General features: G+C 48.9%; 1 protein-coding gene and 1 long non-coding RNA gene across 2 annotated transcripts in view; both read right to left on the reverse strand.

Annotated features, from left to right (window-relative positions):
- Positions 1–291, reverse strand: part of LOC134899995 (proteasome subunit beta type-11-like) — a 1096-nt gene extending 805 nt beyond the window's left edge. The window contains exon 1 of the mRNA XM_063914215.1: positions 1–291. This exon is cut by the window's left edge and continues 805 nt beyond it. Within this exon, the coding sequence (XP_063770285.1) occupies positions 1–128 (128 nt within the window). The 5' untranslated portion in view covers positions 129–291.
- The window catches only part of LOC134891816 (uncharacterized), an 86596-nt gene that overhangs the window by 6167 nt on the left and 65187 nt on the right, over positions 1–15242 (reverse strand). The window lies entirely within an intron of this gene.

Genomic DNA, 15242 nt, shown 5'->3' on the forward strand with positions numbered 1-15242 from the left:
AAAACTTTTGGGTTCTGAAGTACATGAGGGGAATTTAATAACCTGAAAGATGGAAATAAATGTAGCTTATGTGGATGGGACTGCCTTGAAGAAGTGACATCCCAGCCACAGATACTCTGCAGTGCCATTTCATCTATACAGTTCTGAGGATGGTGCTACTTATATATTGTTTCAGGGGAAAATAGATTTACTTATCATGTATCTTTGGCTGTGCTTGAAGACACATGATACATATAGTAAACACAGTTTTGAGGAGTTCACCAAAGACTTATGAACATGGCTTAGCGTTTCCTGACATAAGATACCTGGGATAAGGTGTTTGCTGGAGAAAGAGAAAGGTGATAAATGAGGAAAAGCAGCTTCATGATGCTGTCACTTAAACCTCCTAAAGAACATAATACTCTTTATTTTCATACTGATATATTGCAATTATGTTTAGATTATTTCTTTTCATTAACAATAAAACAATTCAACCTTTTGTTTATTATTTCATTCCAAAATCTTTTTGTTTTTAAAAAATATATATATATTTTCAATTCTTGTAGTGTACATTGTTGTATATTAAACATTTGCCTGGTGCCAGAGAAAATCATCACCCAAATGTATCATGAAGGTTCAGTAACCGTAAGTGCCTCTCAGCCAAGAACGTTAAGCTCCCAGAGAGCCAATTTGCCAGCAAGTAAGCTTGAAAGCCTAAGCTGTCAAATTTACAGCTGTCTGTTTCCTAGAGTGCCTGGCTCCCAGTGAGGCGTAGTTCTGAGTCTGCCTGATTGCCAGTGACATGCAGCAGCTCACAGCATACCTGGCTTTCAACAAAGGTTAGCTCCCCAATAATAATAATATACTCAAAGAAAGGCGGACTGAGCTCTCACAGTGCCCAGCTCCCAGAAACTAAATCTACCAGTGATACCTAGCTCCCAGTGAGAACCAGTTTACAGGATCTAACTTTGTTCTATCTTCCATTATACAGTATCTGTTCTTGCAGCATAAATTCCGACAATTGCACATTTTCACACCAGAGGTGCTTCCACTAACCGTTGTTTACCAATTAAGAGTGTGCCTGTGACATCCATAACTTTTGAAAACTAGAGATGAGTGGTTTGGTTTTTTTTTTTATAAATGAACGTACCTAAACTTAGGGGATCCGTGTGTTTCCAAGTCTCAGGTCGGGTCTTACCGACAAACTCTGAGTGGAATCTCATGTTGTAGATGTGTCCTGTGTTGGATCTTGCATGTTTTGGATTGCCATATAAAGGTCCCCCCCTCATGATGAGGCACCATTTTACACTGGAAAGTGGAGGGAGAGGGTGTGCGAAGGGACAGAAGATTGGAACACGTTGTAAAAAAAAAAAAACAACAAGCCATTAGCATGCCATTAGGGTACCATTAGTGTTTACAGTTGGTTTACTATAGTAGGTATCTGGAGACAGGAGTAGGTGCATGAGAAGGGTGACTGGCTTCAGGCATCATATTCATAGGCTGCAGTTAAGATACCGGCTGTTGGGATCCCAGCAGTCTGAATACTGATGCCTAAATCCTGAAATCCATCAGAATGCCGATGTGGGTAACCTAACAGAGTCAGGAGACTGATACCGGAATCCCGACCGCCAGAATAGCAGGATAGGGCTAGGGCTGTGGTGGTGGTGGCGGTGGGTTTGGTCTAGGTGCCACCTGGGGACGGGGGGGGGGGGGGGTTAGGGTTAGGCTGCAGGGGGAGGAGGGGGTAGGATTGGGTTAGGTTGCGGTTTAGGCACCATCAGGGGGAGGTTAGGTTTAGGCACTGAGGAGGAGGGTTAGGCTGCCGGGGCGGGGGGGGTTAGGTTTAGGCACCACCGGCAGGAGGTTAGGGTTAAGCACTAAGGGGGGAGGTTAGCGTTAGGGTGCAGGAAGGAAGGGGTAGGGGAGAGGGGCTAGCATGCGTACCTCGCTCCTGGAGAAGTGATAGCATACGTACCTCGCCCCTGGAGAAGGGATAGCATACGTACCTTCAGTGGTGTTGAGAGAGGGGGGAAGAGGGTATATATTACCTGGGCCCAGGTCTGATGGAGGGGATCAGTGAGGGTCCAGTAGGGTCCCAGGCCCCTTTCCCCTTACCTGGCAGCAGCAGCTCTTCTCCTCAGCCCAGCACACTCTGCTGTGTACTGGGCTGCAGTGTGGCCATGGAGGTGCTTATAATACAATTTTTTTCAGTATTTTTTTTCTAAGGGTACATGACCACACCTCCTGTGATTAGGCCACGCCCCTTGAAAAGTACCTGGGCCCAGCCCGGCTCTCGACTGCCCTGCGTACCTTGCCCCTGTCGGGATTTTAAACATCGGGATGCCGGTGTCAGTATTGTGACTGCCTGCATCCCATCCACCGGTCAAACATACCAAACCCATACTCACTCAGTGTATGTATGTGTGTTTGCACACACACTGTAAACAAATGCAAACTGTGTGTGGTGCTGGAAAAATAAGTTTAAAAAAACTAAACGTTACTGAGCTGCGCCCCAAGAAGCCATCTTTTGAGTTTTTTTCGGTTATAAAAAAAATTATAATTAAAAAAAAATAAGAATTTACTTACCGATAATTCTATTTCTCATAGTCCGTAGTGGATGCTGGGGACTCCGAAAGGACCATGGGGAATAGCGGCTCCGCAGGAGACTGGGCACAAAAGTAAAAGCTTTAGGACTACCTGGTGTGCACTGGCTCCTCCCCCTATGACCCTCCTCCAAGCCTCAGTTAGGATACTGTGCCCGGACGAGCGTACACAATAAGGAAGGATTTTGAATCCCGGGTAAGACTCATACCAGCCACACCAATCACACCGTACAACTTGTGATCTGAACCCAGTTAACAGCATGATAACAGAGGAGCCTCTGAAAAGATGGCTCACAACAATAATAACCCGATTTTTGTAACAATAACTATGTACAAGTATTGCAGACAATCCGCACTTGGGATGGGCGCCCAGCATCCACTACGGACTATGAGAAATAGAATTATCGGTAAGTAAATTCTTATTTTCTCTGACGTCCTAGTGGATGCTGGGGACTCCGAAAGGACCATGGGGATTATACCAAAGCTCCCAAACGGGCGGGAGAGTGCGGATGACTCTGCAGCACCGAATGAGAGAACTCCAGGTCCTCCTCAGCCAGGGTATCAAATTTGTAGAATTTAGCAAACGTGTTTGCCCCTGACCAAGTAGCTGCTCGGCAAAGTTGTAAAGCCGAGACCCCTCGGGCAGCCGCCCAAGATGAGCCCACTTTCCGTGTGGAATGGGCTTTTACAGATTTTGGCTGTGGCAGGCCTGCCACAGAATGTGCAAGCTGAATTGTACTACAAATCCAACGAGCAATAGTCTGCTTAGAAGCAGGAGCACCCAGCTTGTTGGGTGCATACAGGATAAACAGCGAGTCAGATTTTCTGACTCCAGCCGTCCTGGAAACATATATTTTCAGGGCCCTGACTACGTCCAGCAACTTGGAATCCTCCAAGTCCCTAGTAGCCGCAGGTACCACAATAGGCTGGTTTAAGTGAAACGCTGAAACCACCTTAGGGAGAAATTGAGGACGAGTCCTCAATTCTGCCCTGTCCGTATGAAAAATTAGGTAAGGGCTTTTATAGGATAAAGCCGCCAATTCGGAGACACGCCTGGCTGAAGCCAGGGCTAACAGCATTACCACTTTCCATGTGAGATATTTTAAGTCCACAGTGGTGAGTGGTTCAAACCAATGTGATTTTAGGAACCCCAAAACTACATTGAGATCCCAAGGTGCCACTGGAGGCACAAAAGGAGGCTGTATATGCAGTACCCCCTTGACAAACGTCTGAACTTCAGGAACTGAAGCTAGTTCTTTTTGGAAGAATATCGACAGGGCCGAAATTTGAACCTTAATGGACCCTAATTTTAGGCCCATAGACAGTCCTGTTTGCAGGAAATGCAGGAAACGACCCAGTTGAAATTCCTCTGTAGGGGCCTTCCTGGCCTCACACCACGCAACATATTTACGCCAAATACGGTGATAATGTTGCACAGTTACATCCTTCCTGGCTTTGATCAGGGTAGGGATGACTTCATCCGGAATGCCTTTTTCCTTCAGGATCCGGCGTTCAACCGCCATGCCGTCAAACGCAGCCGCGGTAAGTCTTGGAACAGACAGGGTCCCTGCTGGAGCAGGTCCTTTCTTAGAGGTAGAGGCCACGGGTCTTCCGTGAGCATTTCTTGAAGTTCCGGGTACCAAGTCCTTCTTGGCCAATCCGGAGCCACGAGTATAGTCCTTACTCCTCTCCTTCTTATGATTCTCAGTACCTTGGGTATGAGAGGCAGAGGAGGGAACACATACACTGACTGGTACACCCACGGTGTTACCAGAGCGTCCACAGCTATTGCGTGAGGGTCCCTTGACCTGGCGCAATATCTGTCCAGTTTTTTGTTGAGGCGGGACGCCATCATGTCCACCTTTGGTTTTTCCCAACGGTTCACAATCATGTGGAAGATGTCACGATCCGGGTATCTGGACGCCATTACTTACCCTTCAGATGCCTCCTAAGGCTGGCTCAGCGTTCCAGGACCGGATCCCGCTGTTCCTGAGTTTCCACATGCAGAATGTCAGAGTGGTGATTTCATCAGCCGCGGCCTCCGCTGTGCCCGCGTGGTTAAATGTGCGCTTGTCAGTCTGGAGTCTCCTGTCTCCTGTGGCCGGCGTCGCCATTACTGTTTCAATTCTCACATGGATTACAAACCAAACTTCCCTCCAAGTGTCTGCATGGGCGCAGCCATCTTGGATTTTGTCATCTGAGCATTTCCACCAATCTGCTGTCTGTATTGTTGATTTGCATAATTGCCTAGCCAACCCCTTCCTTGCTGCAGGTATAAGTAAGCTGTGCCTGAGCAAGGAAGGCGTCAGTGCTTTGGTTGTCTAACCTAGTTCCAGTTTGTCTCTCTCCTGTGGTTGTCTTCCAGGTTCCAGCTCCTGTCTCCAGACTTCTGCTATAGAGACCCGCACCAGCATTCCATCTGCGGTGTAGCCTGACTCTCCGATCCATTCTGGACTCACCTGTTTCCAGTTACAACAATCACCTGCTTCCAGCCCAGCTTCCAGCAGTGTACAGCTTCTCTTAAAGGGCCGGTGTCCTTTCTGCAGTTTACCACTCTCCACCGGTATTATTATTTCACCGCTCTCAAACTCCAAACTTCATCAATCACCTGCTTCCAGCCCAGCTTCCAGCAGTGTACAGCTTCTCTTAAAGGGCCGGTGTCCTTTCTGCAGTTTACCACTCTCCACCGGTATTATTATTTCACCGCTCTCAAACTCCAAACTTCATCAATCACCTGCTTCCAGCCCAGCTTCCAGCAGTGTACAGCTTCTCTTAAAGGGCCGGTGTCCTTTCTGCAGTTTACCACTCTCCACCGGTATTATTATTTCACCGCTCTTAAACTCCAAACTTCATTATTATTTCATCGCTCTCAAGTTCGTTTATTATTTAACTGGTTCCAGCCAGTATCCACTCCGTACCAACAACAGTCTGGTTCCAGCCAGTATCCACAGCAGCCGTTTTATCTTCAGCAACCCAGCCTTTCCTGGAACACCAGCTGGTACGATCCTGGGTTCTCTCCATTGCTACAGTCAGGTCTGGTAAGGACTTTCCAACTAGAAGATTATAAGAACTGTCTCACTCTACCAGTGCCTGTGGCCCTTGCCACCCTGTAGTACCCAGGAATTGTATTTATCCTCTGTTGACTTTTATGTTTCCTTTACTGCTGCTGTGTTACGGAGTTTGTCATAATAAACATCATTGACTTTTATCCTGGTTGTCGTGGTCACGCCTTCGGGCAGTTATTCTACATGTTACTTACATTTCTAGGGGTCTGATACAACCTCCCAGGTTCCGTTACATCTCAGCCCCTACAACTGAGGCTGCTTCCCGTCAGCTCAGGCCCTCAGTTGTGACAGTAAGCACTGACCTAATGAATCCAGCCGGAGACCAGGATCAAGCGGCCAGGCCAATGCAAGAACTGGCAGCCCGACTTGAACATCAGGAGGCTGCACAGGGCCACATCATCCGCTGTCTCCAGGATCTCTCTACACGGCTGGATGGGATTCAAACGACCCTCCGTGGACCTGGCACGTCCGGTGCGTCCACTACAGTGACACCAGCTGTAACCCCACCCACCTTACCCATTTCCAGTCCACATCTTCATCTTCCAACGCCAGCAAAATTTGATGGATCTCCAAGGTTCTGCAGGGGATTTCTCAATCAATGTGAAATCCACTTTGAGCTTCTACCTGGCAATTTCTTCAGTGACCGTACCAAAATTGCCTATATCATCTCCCTTCTCAGTGGCTCAGCCCTTGACTGGGCATCACCTTTATGGGAGAAGTCTGATCCCCTGCTATCCTCCTATACTGACTTTGTAGCTACATTCAGGCGCATCTTCGACGAGCCAGGCCGGATAACATCTGCTTCATCTGAGATTCTCCGTTTACGCCAGGGAACACGTACTGTGGGATAGTATCTTATACAGTTTAAAATCCTGGCATCCGAACTGGCATGGAACGACGAGGCCCTGTATGCTGCATTCTGGCATGGCTTATCAGAACGCATCAAGGATGAGTTAGCTACCAGAGACTTGCCCTCTAAGTTGGATGAGCTAATTTCTCTTTGCACGAAGGTTGATCTACGTTTCAGAGAGAGAGCAACTGAGCGAGGAAGATCATCTACTCCTAAATCTTCTGCTCCTCCTCCTCGTCAACCATCTCCATCCAAGGATGAGCCTATGCAAATTAGTCGTTCTCGTCTATCTCCCGTTGAGCGCCGAAGACGTCTCTCTGAGTCTCTCTGTCTCTACTGTGCAGCTCCGTCGCACACTATCAATGCCTGTCCCAAACGTCCGGGAAACTCCAGATCCTAGCTCGCCAAGGAGAGGGCCGGCTAGGAGTAATGATCTCCTCTCCATCTCCTCATGACTGTAACCTCCCAGTGTCGCTCCAAATTGCTCAACGTTACAGGAACGTCATTGCCCTCCTTGATTCCGGAGCAGCTGGGAATTTCATAACCGAAGCTTATGTTAAACGGTGGTCCCTACCCACCGAGAGACTGTCCTCGTCCATCTCTTTGACTGCCATGGATGGCAGCAAGATTTTTGACGCAGTCATTTCCTTAAGGACTCTTCCAGTTCGTCTGAGAGTGGGAGTTCTTCATTCTGAGTATATTTCTTTTTTAGTGATTCCAAGAGCCACACATCCAGTGGTTTTAGGCCTTCCATGGCTCCGTCTCCACAACCCATCAATTGACTGGACGACTACGCAAATACTGGCATGGGGTCCCTCCTGTGCTGAGACTTGTTTAGCCAAAGTTCTTCCTGTTTGTTCTTCCTTCCCCAGGTCATCTGATGTTCCGCCTCCTCCATATCAAGACTTCACGGACGTGTTCAGTAAAGCCTCTGCTGATATCCTTCCTCCTCATAGAGAATGGGACTGCCCAATCGACCTCATTCCAGGGAAGGTTCCACCGCGAGGCCGAACTTATCCGTTGTCTCTGCCTGAGACACACTCCATGGAAGAGTACATCAAAGAGAACCTGGCGAAGGGTTTCATCCGACCATCTTCTTCTCCAGCCGGCGCAGGCTTCTTCTTCGTCAAGAAGAAAGACGGTGGTCTGCGTCCGTGCATCGACTACAGAGGTCTGAACGACATTACCGTCAAGAACCGATACCCTTTACCCCTGATTACCGAGCTCTTTGATAGAGTTAGTGGTGCAACTATTTTCACAAAGCTGGACTTGAGGGGTGCCTACAATCTCATCCGAATCCGTGAGGGTGACGAGTGGAAGACCGCCTTTAACACCCGTGACGGACATTATGAGTACCTCGTCATGCCCTTCGGATTGAGCAATGCTCCAGCAGTCTTCCAGCACTTCGTGAATGAGATTTTCAGGGACATCTTGTACCGCCATGTCGTGGTTTATCTAGACGACATCCTCATCTTTGCTAATAATCTCGAAGATCATCGTTTCTGGGTAAAAGAGGTTCTTTCCCGTCTCCGTGTCAATCACCTCTATTGTAAATTGGAGAAGTGTGTGTTTGAAGTTAAAACCATTCCGTTTCTAGGTTACATTGTGTCCGGTTCCGGACTAGAGATGGATCCTGAGAAACTCCAAGCAATCCAGAATTGGCCTATACCCTTAAGCCTCAAAGGGGTCCAGAGGTTCTTAGGGTTCGCCAATTATTATAGAAAATTTATACGAGACTTTTCCACCATTGTGGCGCCTATCACTGCATTAACCAAGAAAGGTGCTAATCCGTCCAAGTGGTCCGAGGAAGCTACACAGGCCTTTCACCTTCTGAAGCAACGGTTCATCTCTGCACCAGTTCTGAAACAGCCCGACACCGACTCTCCTTTTATCTTAGAGGTAGATGCCTCCTCCGTTGGAGTAGGAGCAGTGTTATCCCAGAGGGCCAAAGATGGACATCTACATCCTTGCAGTTTCTTCTCCCGGAAGTTCTCCCCAGCTGAGCGCAACTATGCCATTGGCGATCAGGAGTTGCTAGCCATCAAGCTCGCTCTGGAGGAGTGGAGATACCTGTTGGAGGGAGCTTCCCACTCAATTACCATTCTTACCGACCACAAAAATCTTTTATATCTCAAAAGGTGCACAATGTCTGAATCCTCGTCAGGCCAGATGGGCACTTTTCTTCTCTAGGTTTGACTTTAAACTCCAGTTCTGTCCGGGTTCTCAGAATCGTAAGGCCGATGCCCTTTCCCGCTCATGGGAGCAAGAAAATGAGTCCGAGTCTGCAGACAAGCATCCTATTATTAATCCGTTGGCATTCTCCACGGTAGGGATGGACTCTACGCCTCCACCAGGGAAAAGTTTTGTTAAGCCAGTTCTAAGGAAGAAGCTCATGCATTGGGCCCATGCTTCCCGTTTTGCTGGACATACAGGCATTCAGAAAACCCTTGAATTTATTTCTAGGTCCTACTGGTGGCCAACTCTGAAGAAGGACGTTATGGAATTTATTGCCTCCTGCCCAAAGTGTGCCCAACACAAAGTCTCCCGCCAGTCGCCTGCGGGGCAACTGGTTCCATTATCTGTTCCCCGTCGACCTTGGACCCATTTGTCGATGGACTTTGTTTCCGATCTACCTATCTGCAACAAGTTTAATACCATCTGGGTGGTAGTTGACCGGTTCACCAAGATGGCACATTTCATCCCTCTCACCGGTCTTCCGTCAGCTTCCAAGTTGGCTCAAGTGTTTATACAAGAGATCTTCCGACTTCACGGTCTTCCTGAAGAGATCATCTCGGATCGTGGAGTACAATTTGTAGCCACATTTTGGCGAAGTTTGTGTCAAGCCCTCCAAGTCAAGTTAAAGTTTTCCACGGCTTACCATCCTCAGACCAATGGTCAAACCGAGAGGGTGAATCAGGACTTGGAGGCCTTCCTCCGTATATATGTGTCTTCCTCTCAAGATGACTGGGTTCAACTCCTTCCTTGGGCCGAGTTCAGCCACAACAATCAATACCATTCCTCATCTTCTTCTACACCATTCTTCATTAATTATGGATTCCACCCTAAAGTCCCAGAATTCCAACCGCTTCCCGCAACTTCTGTTCCAGCAGTGGATGTCACCTTGCGTCAGTTTTCAAATAACTGGAGGAACGTCCGCGCAGCCCTGCTTAAAGCCTCATTCAGGTATAAGAAGTTTGCCGATAGAAAGCGTAGAGCGGTTCCTGCTCTCAAGGTGGGTGATCGTGTGTGGCTGTCCACGAAGAATTTGAGGTTGAGAGTTCCCAGCATGAAATTTGCACCTCGCTACATCGGACCCTTCAAGATTGAACAAGTCATCAATCCTGTTGCCTACAGGTTACAGTTACCATCCTTCTTGAAAATACCCAGGACATTTCATGTTTCTTTGTTGAAACCGCTGATCCTGAATCGGTTTCATTCCGCACTTCCTCCAGCTCCCAAAGTTCAGACTCAACGGGGAGTCGAGTACGAGGTGGCCAAGATTTTGGACTCACGTTTCCGTTACGGTCAGTTACAATACCTCATTGACTGGAAGGGCTATGGTCCTGAAGAACGCTCTTGGACCAATGCCTCAGACGTCCATGCTCCTGCCTTGGTCCGAAATTTCCACACAAAGTTTCCTTTAAAGCCTAAGAAGTGTCCTGGGGCCACTCCTAAAGGGGGGGGTGCTGTCACGATCCGGGTATCTGGACGCCATTACTTACCCTTCAGATGCCTCCTAAGGCTGGCTCAGCGTTCCAGGACCGGATCCCGCTGTTCCTGAGTTTCCACATGCAGAATGTCAGAGTGGTGATTTCATCAGCAGCGGCCTCCGCTGTGCCCGCGTGGTTAAATGTGCGCTTGTCAGTCTGGCGTCTCCTGTGGCCGGCGTCGCCATTACTGTTTCAATTCTCACATGGATTACAAACCAAACTTCCCTCCAAGTGTCTGCATGGGCGCAGCCATCTTGGATTTTGTCATCTGAGCATTTCCACCAATCTGCTGTCTGTATTGTTGATTTGCATAATTGCCTAGCCAACCCCTTCCTTGCTGCAGGTATAAGTAAGCTGTGCCTGAGCAAGGAAGGCGTCAGTGCTTTGGTTGTCTAACCTAGTTCCAGTTTGTCTCTCTCCTGTGGTTGTCTTCCAGGTTCCAGCTCCTGTCTCCAGACTTCTGCTATAGAGACCCGCACCAGCATTCCATCTGCTGTGTAGCCTGACTCTCCGATCCATTCTGGACTCACCTGTTTCCAGTTACAACAATCACCTGCTTCCAGCCCAGCTTCCAGCAGTGTACAGCTTCTCTTAAAGGGCCGGTGTCCTTTCTGCAGTTTACCACTCTCCACCGGTATTATTATTTCACCGCTCTCAAACTCCAAACTTCATCAATCACCTGCTTCCAGCCCAGCTTCCAGCAGTGTACAGCTTCTCTTAAAGGGCCGGTGTCCTTTCTGCAGTTTACCACTCTCCACCGGTATTATTATTTCACCGCTCTTAAACTCCAAACTTCATTATTATTTCATCGCTCTCAAGTTCGTTTATTATTTAACTGGTTCCAGCCAGTATCCACTCCGTACCAACAACAGTCTGGTTCCAGCCAGTATCCACAGCAGCCGTTTTATCTTCAGCAACCCAGCCTTTCCTGGAACACCAGCTGGTACGATCCTGGGTTCTCTCCATTGCTACAGTCAGGTCTGGTAAGGACTTTCCAACTAGAAGATTATAAGAACTGTCTCACTCTACCAGTGCCTGTGGCCCTTGCCACCCTGTAGTACCCAGGAATTGTATTTATCCTCTGTTGACTTTTATGTTTCCTTTACTGCTGCTGTGTTACGGAGTTTGTCATAATAAACATCATTGACTTTTATCCTGGTTGTCGTGGTCACGCCTTCGGGCAGTTATTCTACATGTTACTTACATGTCTAGGGGTCTGATACAACCTCCCAGGTTCCGTTACATCTCAGCCCCTACAACTGAGGCTGCTTCCCATCAGCTCAGGCCCTCAGTTGTGACAGAAGACTTCTGGGTGAAGTCCCCACTCTCCCGGGTGGAGGTCGTGTCTGCTGAGGAAGTCTGCTTCCCAGTTGTCCACTCCCGGCATGAACACTGCTGACAGTGCTATCACATGATTTTCCGCCCAGCGAAGAATCCTTGCAACTTCCGTCATTGCCCTCCTGCTTCTTGTGCCGCCCTGTCTGTTTACGTGGGCGACTGCCGTGATGTTGTCCGACTGGATCAACACCGGCTGACCCTGAAGCAGAGGCCTTGCCTGACTTAGGGCATTGTAAATGGCCCTTAGTTCCAGGATATTTATGTGAAGTGACGTTTCCATGCTTGACCACAAGCCCTGGAAATTTCTTCCCTGTGTGACTGCTCCCCAGCCTCTCAGGCTGACATCCGTGGTCACCAGGACCCAGTCCTGAATGCCGAATCTGCGGCCCTCTAGAAGATGAGCACTCTGTAACCACCACAGGAGAGACACCCTTGTCCTTGGAGACAGGGTTATCCGCTGATGCATTTGAAGATGCGATCCGGACCATTTGTCCAGCAGATCCCACTGAAAAGTTCTTGCGTGGAATCTGCCGAATGGAATCGCTTCGTAAGAAGCCACCATTTTCCCCAGGACCCTTGTGCATTGATGCACTGACACTTGGCCTGGTTTTAAGAGGTTCCTGACTAGGTCGGATAACTCCCTGGCTTTCTCCTCCGGGAGAAACACCTTTTTCTGGACTGTGTCCAGAATCATCCCTAGGAACAGCAGACGTGTCGTCGGAATCAGCTGCGATTTTGGAATATTTAGAATCCACCCGTGCTGTCGTAGTACTACTTGAGATAGTGCTACTCCGACCTCTAACTGTTCTCTGGACCTTGCCCTTATCAGGAGATCGTCCAAGTAAGGGATAATTAAGACGCCTTTTCTTCGAAGAAGAATCATCATTTCGGCCATTACCTTGGTAAAGACCCGGGGTGCCGTGGACAATCCAAACGGCAGCGTCTGAAACTGATAGTGACAGTTCTGTACCACAAACCTGAGGTACCCTTGGTGAGTAGGGCAAATTGGGACATGGAGGTAAGCATCCTTGATGTCCAGAGACACCATATAGTCCCCTTCTTCCAGGTTCGCTATCACTGCTCTGAGTGACTCCATCTTGAATTTGAACCTTTGTATGTAAGTGTTCAAGGATTTCAGATTTAAAATAGGTCTCACCGAGCCGTCCGGCTTCGGTACCACAAACAGCGTGGAATAATACCCCTTTCCCTGTTGTAGGAGGGGTACCTTGATTATCACCTGCTGGGAATACAGCTTGTGAATGGCTTCCAATACCGCCTCCCTGTCGGAGGGAGACGTTGGTAAAGCAGACTTCAGGAACCGGCGAGGGGGAGACGTCTCGAATTCCAATTTGTACCCCTGAGATACTACCTGCAGGATCCAGGGGTCCACTTGCGAGTGAGCCCACTGCGCGCTGAAATTCTTGAGACGGGCCCCCACCGTGCCTGAGTCCGCTTGTAAGGCCCCAGCGTCATGCTGAGGACTTGGCAGAAGCGGGGGAGGGCTTCTGTTCCTGGGAAGAGGCTGCCTGCTGCAGTCTTTTTCCCCTTCCTCTGCCCCGGGGCAGATATGAGTGGCCTTTTGCCCGCTTGCCCTTATGGGGACGAAAGGACTGAGCCTGAAAAGACGGTGTCTTTTTCTGCTGAGAGGTGACCTGGGGTAAAAAGGTGGATTTCCCAGCCGTTGCCGTGGCCACCAGGTCCGATAGACCGACCCCAAATAACTCCTCCCCTTTATACGGCAATACTTCCATATGCCGTTTGGAATCCGCATCACCTGACCACTGTAGCGTCCATAACCCTCTTCTGGCAGAAATGGACAGCGCACTTACTCTTGATGCCAGAGTGCAAATATCCCTCTGTGCATCTCGCATATATAGAAATGCATCCTTTAAATGCTCTATAGTCAGGGAATCCGACCAAGCCACCCCAGCACTGCACATCCAGGCTGAGGCGATTGCTGGTCGCAGTATAATACCAGTATGTGTGTATATACTTTTTAGGATATTTTCCAGCTTCCTATCAGCTGGTTCCTTGAGGGCGGCCGTATCAGGAGACGGTAACGCCACTTGTTTTGATAAGCGTGTGAGCGCCTTATCTACCCTAGGGGGTGTTTCCCAACGCGCCCTAACCTCTGGCGGGAAAGGGTATAATGCCAATAATTTTTTAGAAATTAGCAGTTTTTTATCGGGGGAAACCCGTTAATTCATCTGATTCAGGAAAAACTACGGGTAGTTTTTTCCCACCCCACATAATACACTTTTTTGTGGTACTTGTAGTATCAGAAATGTTCAAAACCTCCTTCATTGCCGTGATCATGTAACGTGTGGCCCTACTGGAAAATACGTTTGTTTCCTCACCGTCGACACTGGAGTCAGTGTCCGTGTCTGGGTCTGTGTCGACCATCTGAGGTAACGGGCGCTTTAGAGCCCCTGACGGTGTTTGAGACGCCTGTACAGGTAATAACTGATTTGCCGGCTGTCTCATGTCGTCAACAGTCTTTTGTAAAGTGCTGACACTATCACGTAATTCCTTCCATAAGACCATCCAGTCAGGTGTCGACTCCCTAGGGGGTGACATCACTATTACAGGCAATTGCTCCGCCTCCATACCATTTTCCTCCTCATACATGTCGACACAACGTACCGACACACAGCACACACACAGGGAATGCTCTGATAGAGGACAGGACCCCACTAGCCCTTTGGGGAGACAGAGGGAGAGTTTGCCAGCACACACCAGAGCGCTATATATATACAGGGATAACCTTATATAAGTGTTTTTCCCTTATATAGCTGCTGTATAGATTTATCTACCAAATTAGTGCCCCCCCTCTCTTGTTTTACCCTGTTTCTGTAGTGCAGGACTGCAGGGGAGAGTCAGGGAGCTTCCCTTCAACGGAGCTGTGAGGAAAAATGGCGCCAGTGTGCTGAGGAGATAGGCTCCGCCCCCTTCTCGGCGGCCTTTCTCCCGCTTTTTTAAGGAAAAATTGGCAGGGGTTAAATGCATCCCTATAGCCCAGGAGCTATATGTGATGTATTTTTTGCCATATAAGGTGTTTTTATTGCGTCTCAGGGCGCCCCCCCCCCAGCGCCCTGCACCCTCAGTGACCGGAGTGTGAAGTGTGCTGAGAGCAATGGCGCACAGCTGCGGTGCTGTGCGCTACCTTATTGAAGACAGGACGTCTTCTGCCGCCGATTTTCCGGACCTCTTCAGTCTTCTGGCTCTGTAAGGGGGCCGGCGGCGCGGCTCTGGGACCCATCCATGGCTGGGCCTGTGATCGTCCCTCTGGAGCTAATGTCCAGTAGCCTAAGAAGCCCAATCCACTCTGCACGCAGGTGAGTTCGCTTCTTCTCCCCTTAGTCCCTCGGTGCAGTGAACCTGTTGCCAGCAGGATTCACTGAAAATAAAAAACCTATACTTAAAATTTTTTACTAAGCAGCTCAGGAGAGCCACCTAGTGAGCACCCTTCTCGTTCGGGCACAAAAATCTAACTGAGGCTTGGAGGAGGGTCATAGGGGGAGGAGCCAGTGCACACCAGGTAGTCCTAAAGCTTTTACTTTTGTGCCCAGTCTCCTGCGGAGCCGCTATTCCCCATGGTCCTTTCGGAGTCCCCAGCATCCACTAGGACGTCAGAGAAAAAAAAATCTAATTTAAAAAAAAAGCAACCCTGCAGTCTTTTCTAATTCAGTTTAAAAAT

This window comes from Pseudophryne corroboree, chromosome 1 (assembly GCF_028390025.1).
Source record: "Pseudophryne corroboree isolate aPseCor3 chromosome 1, aPseCor3.hap2, whole genome shotgun sequence".
Lineage (NCBI taxonomy): Eukaryota > Metazoa > Chordata > Amphibia > Anura > Myobatrachidae > Pseudophryne > Pseudophryne corroboree.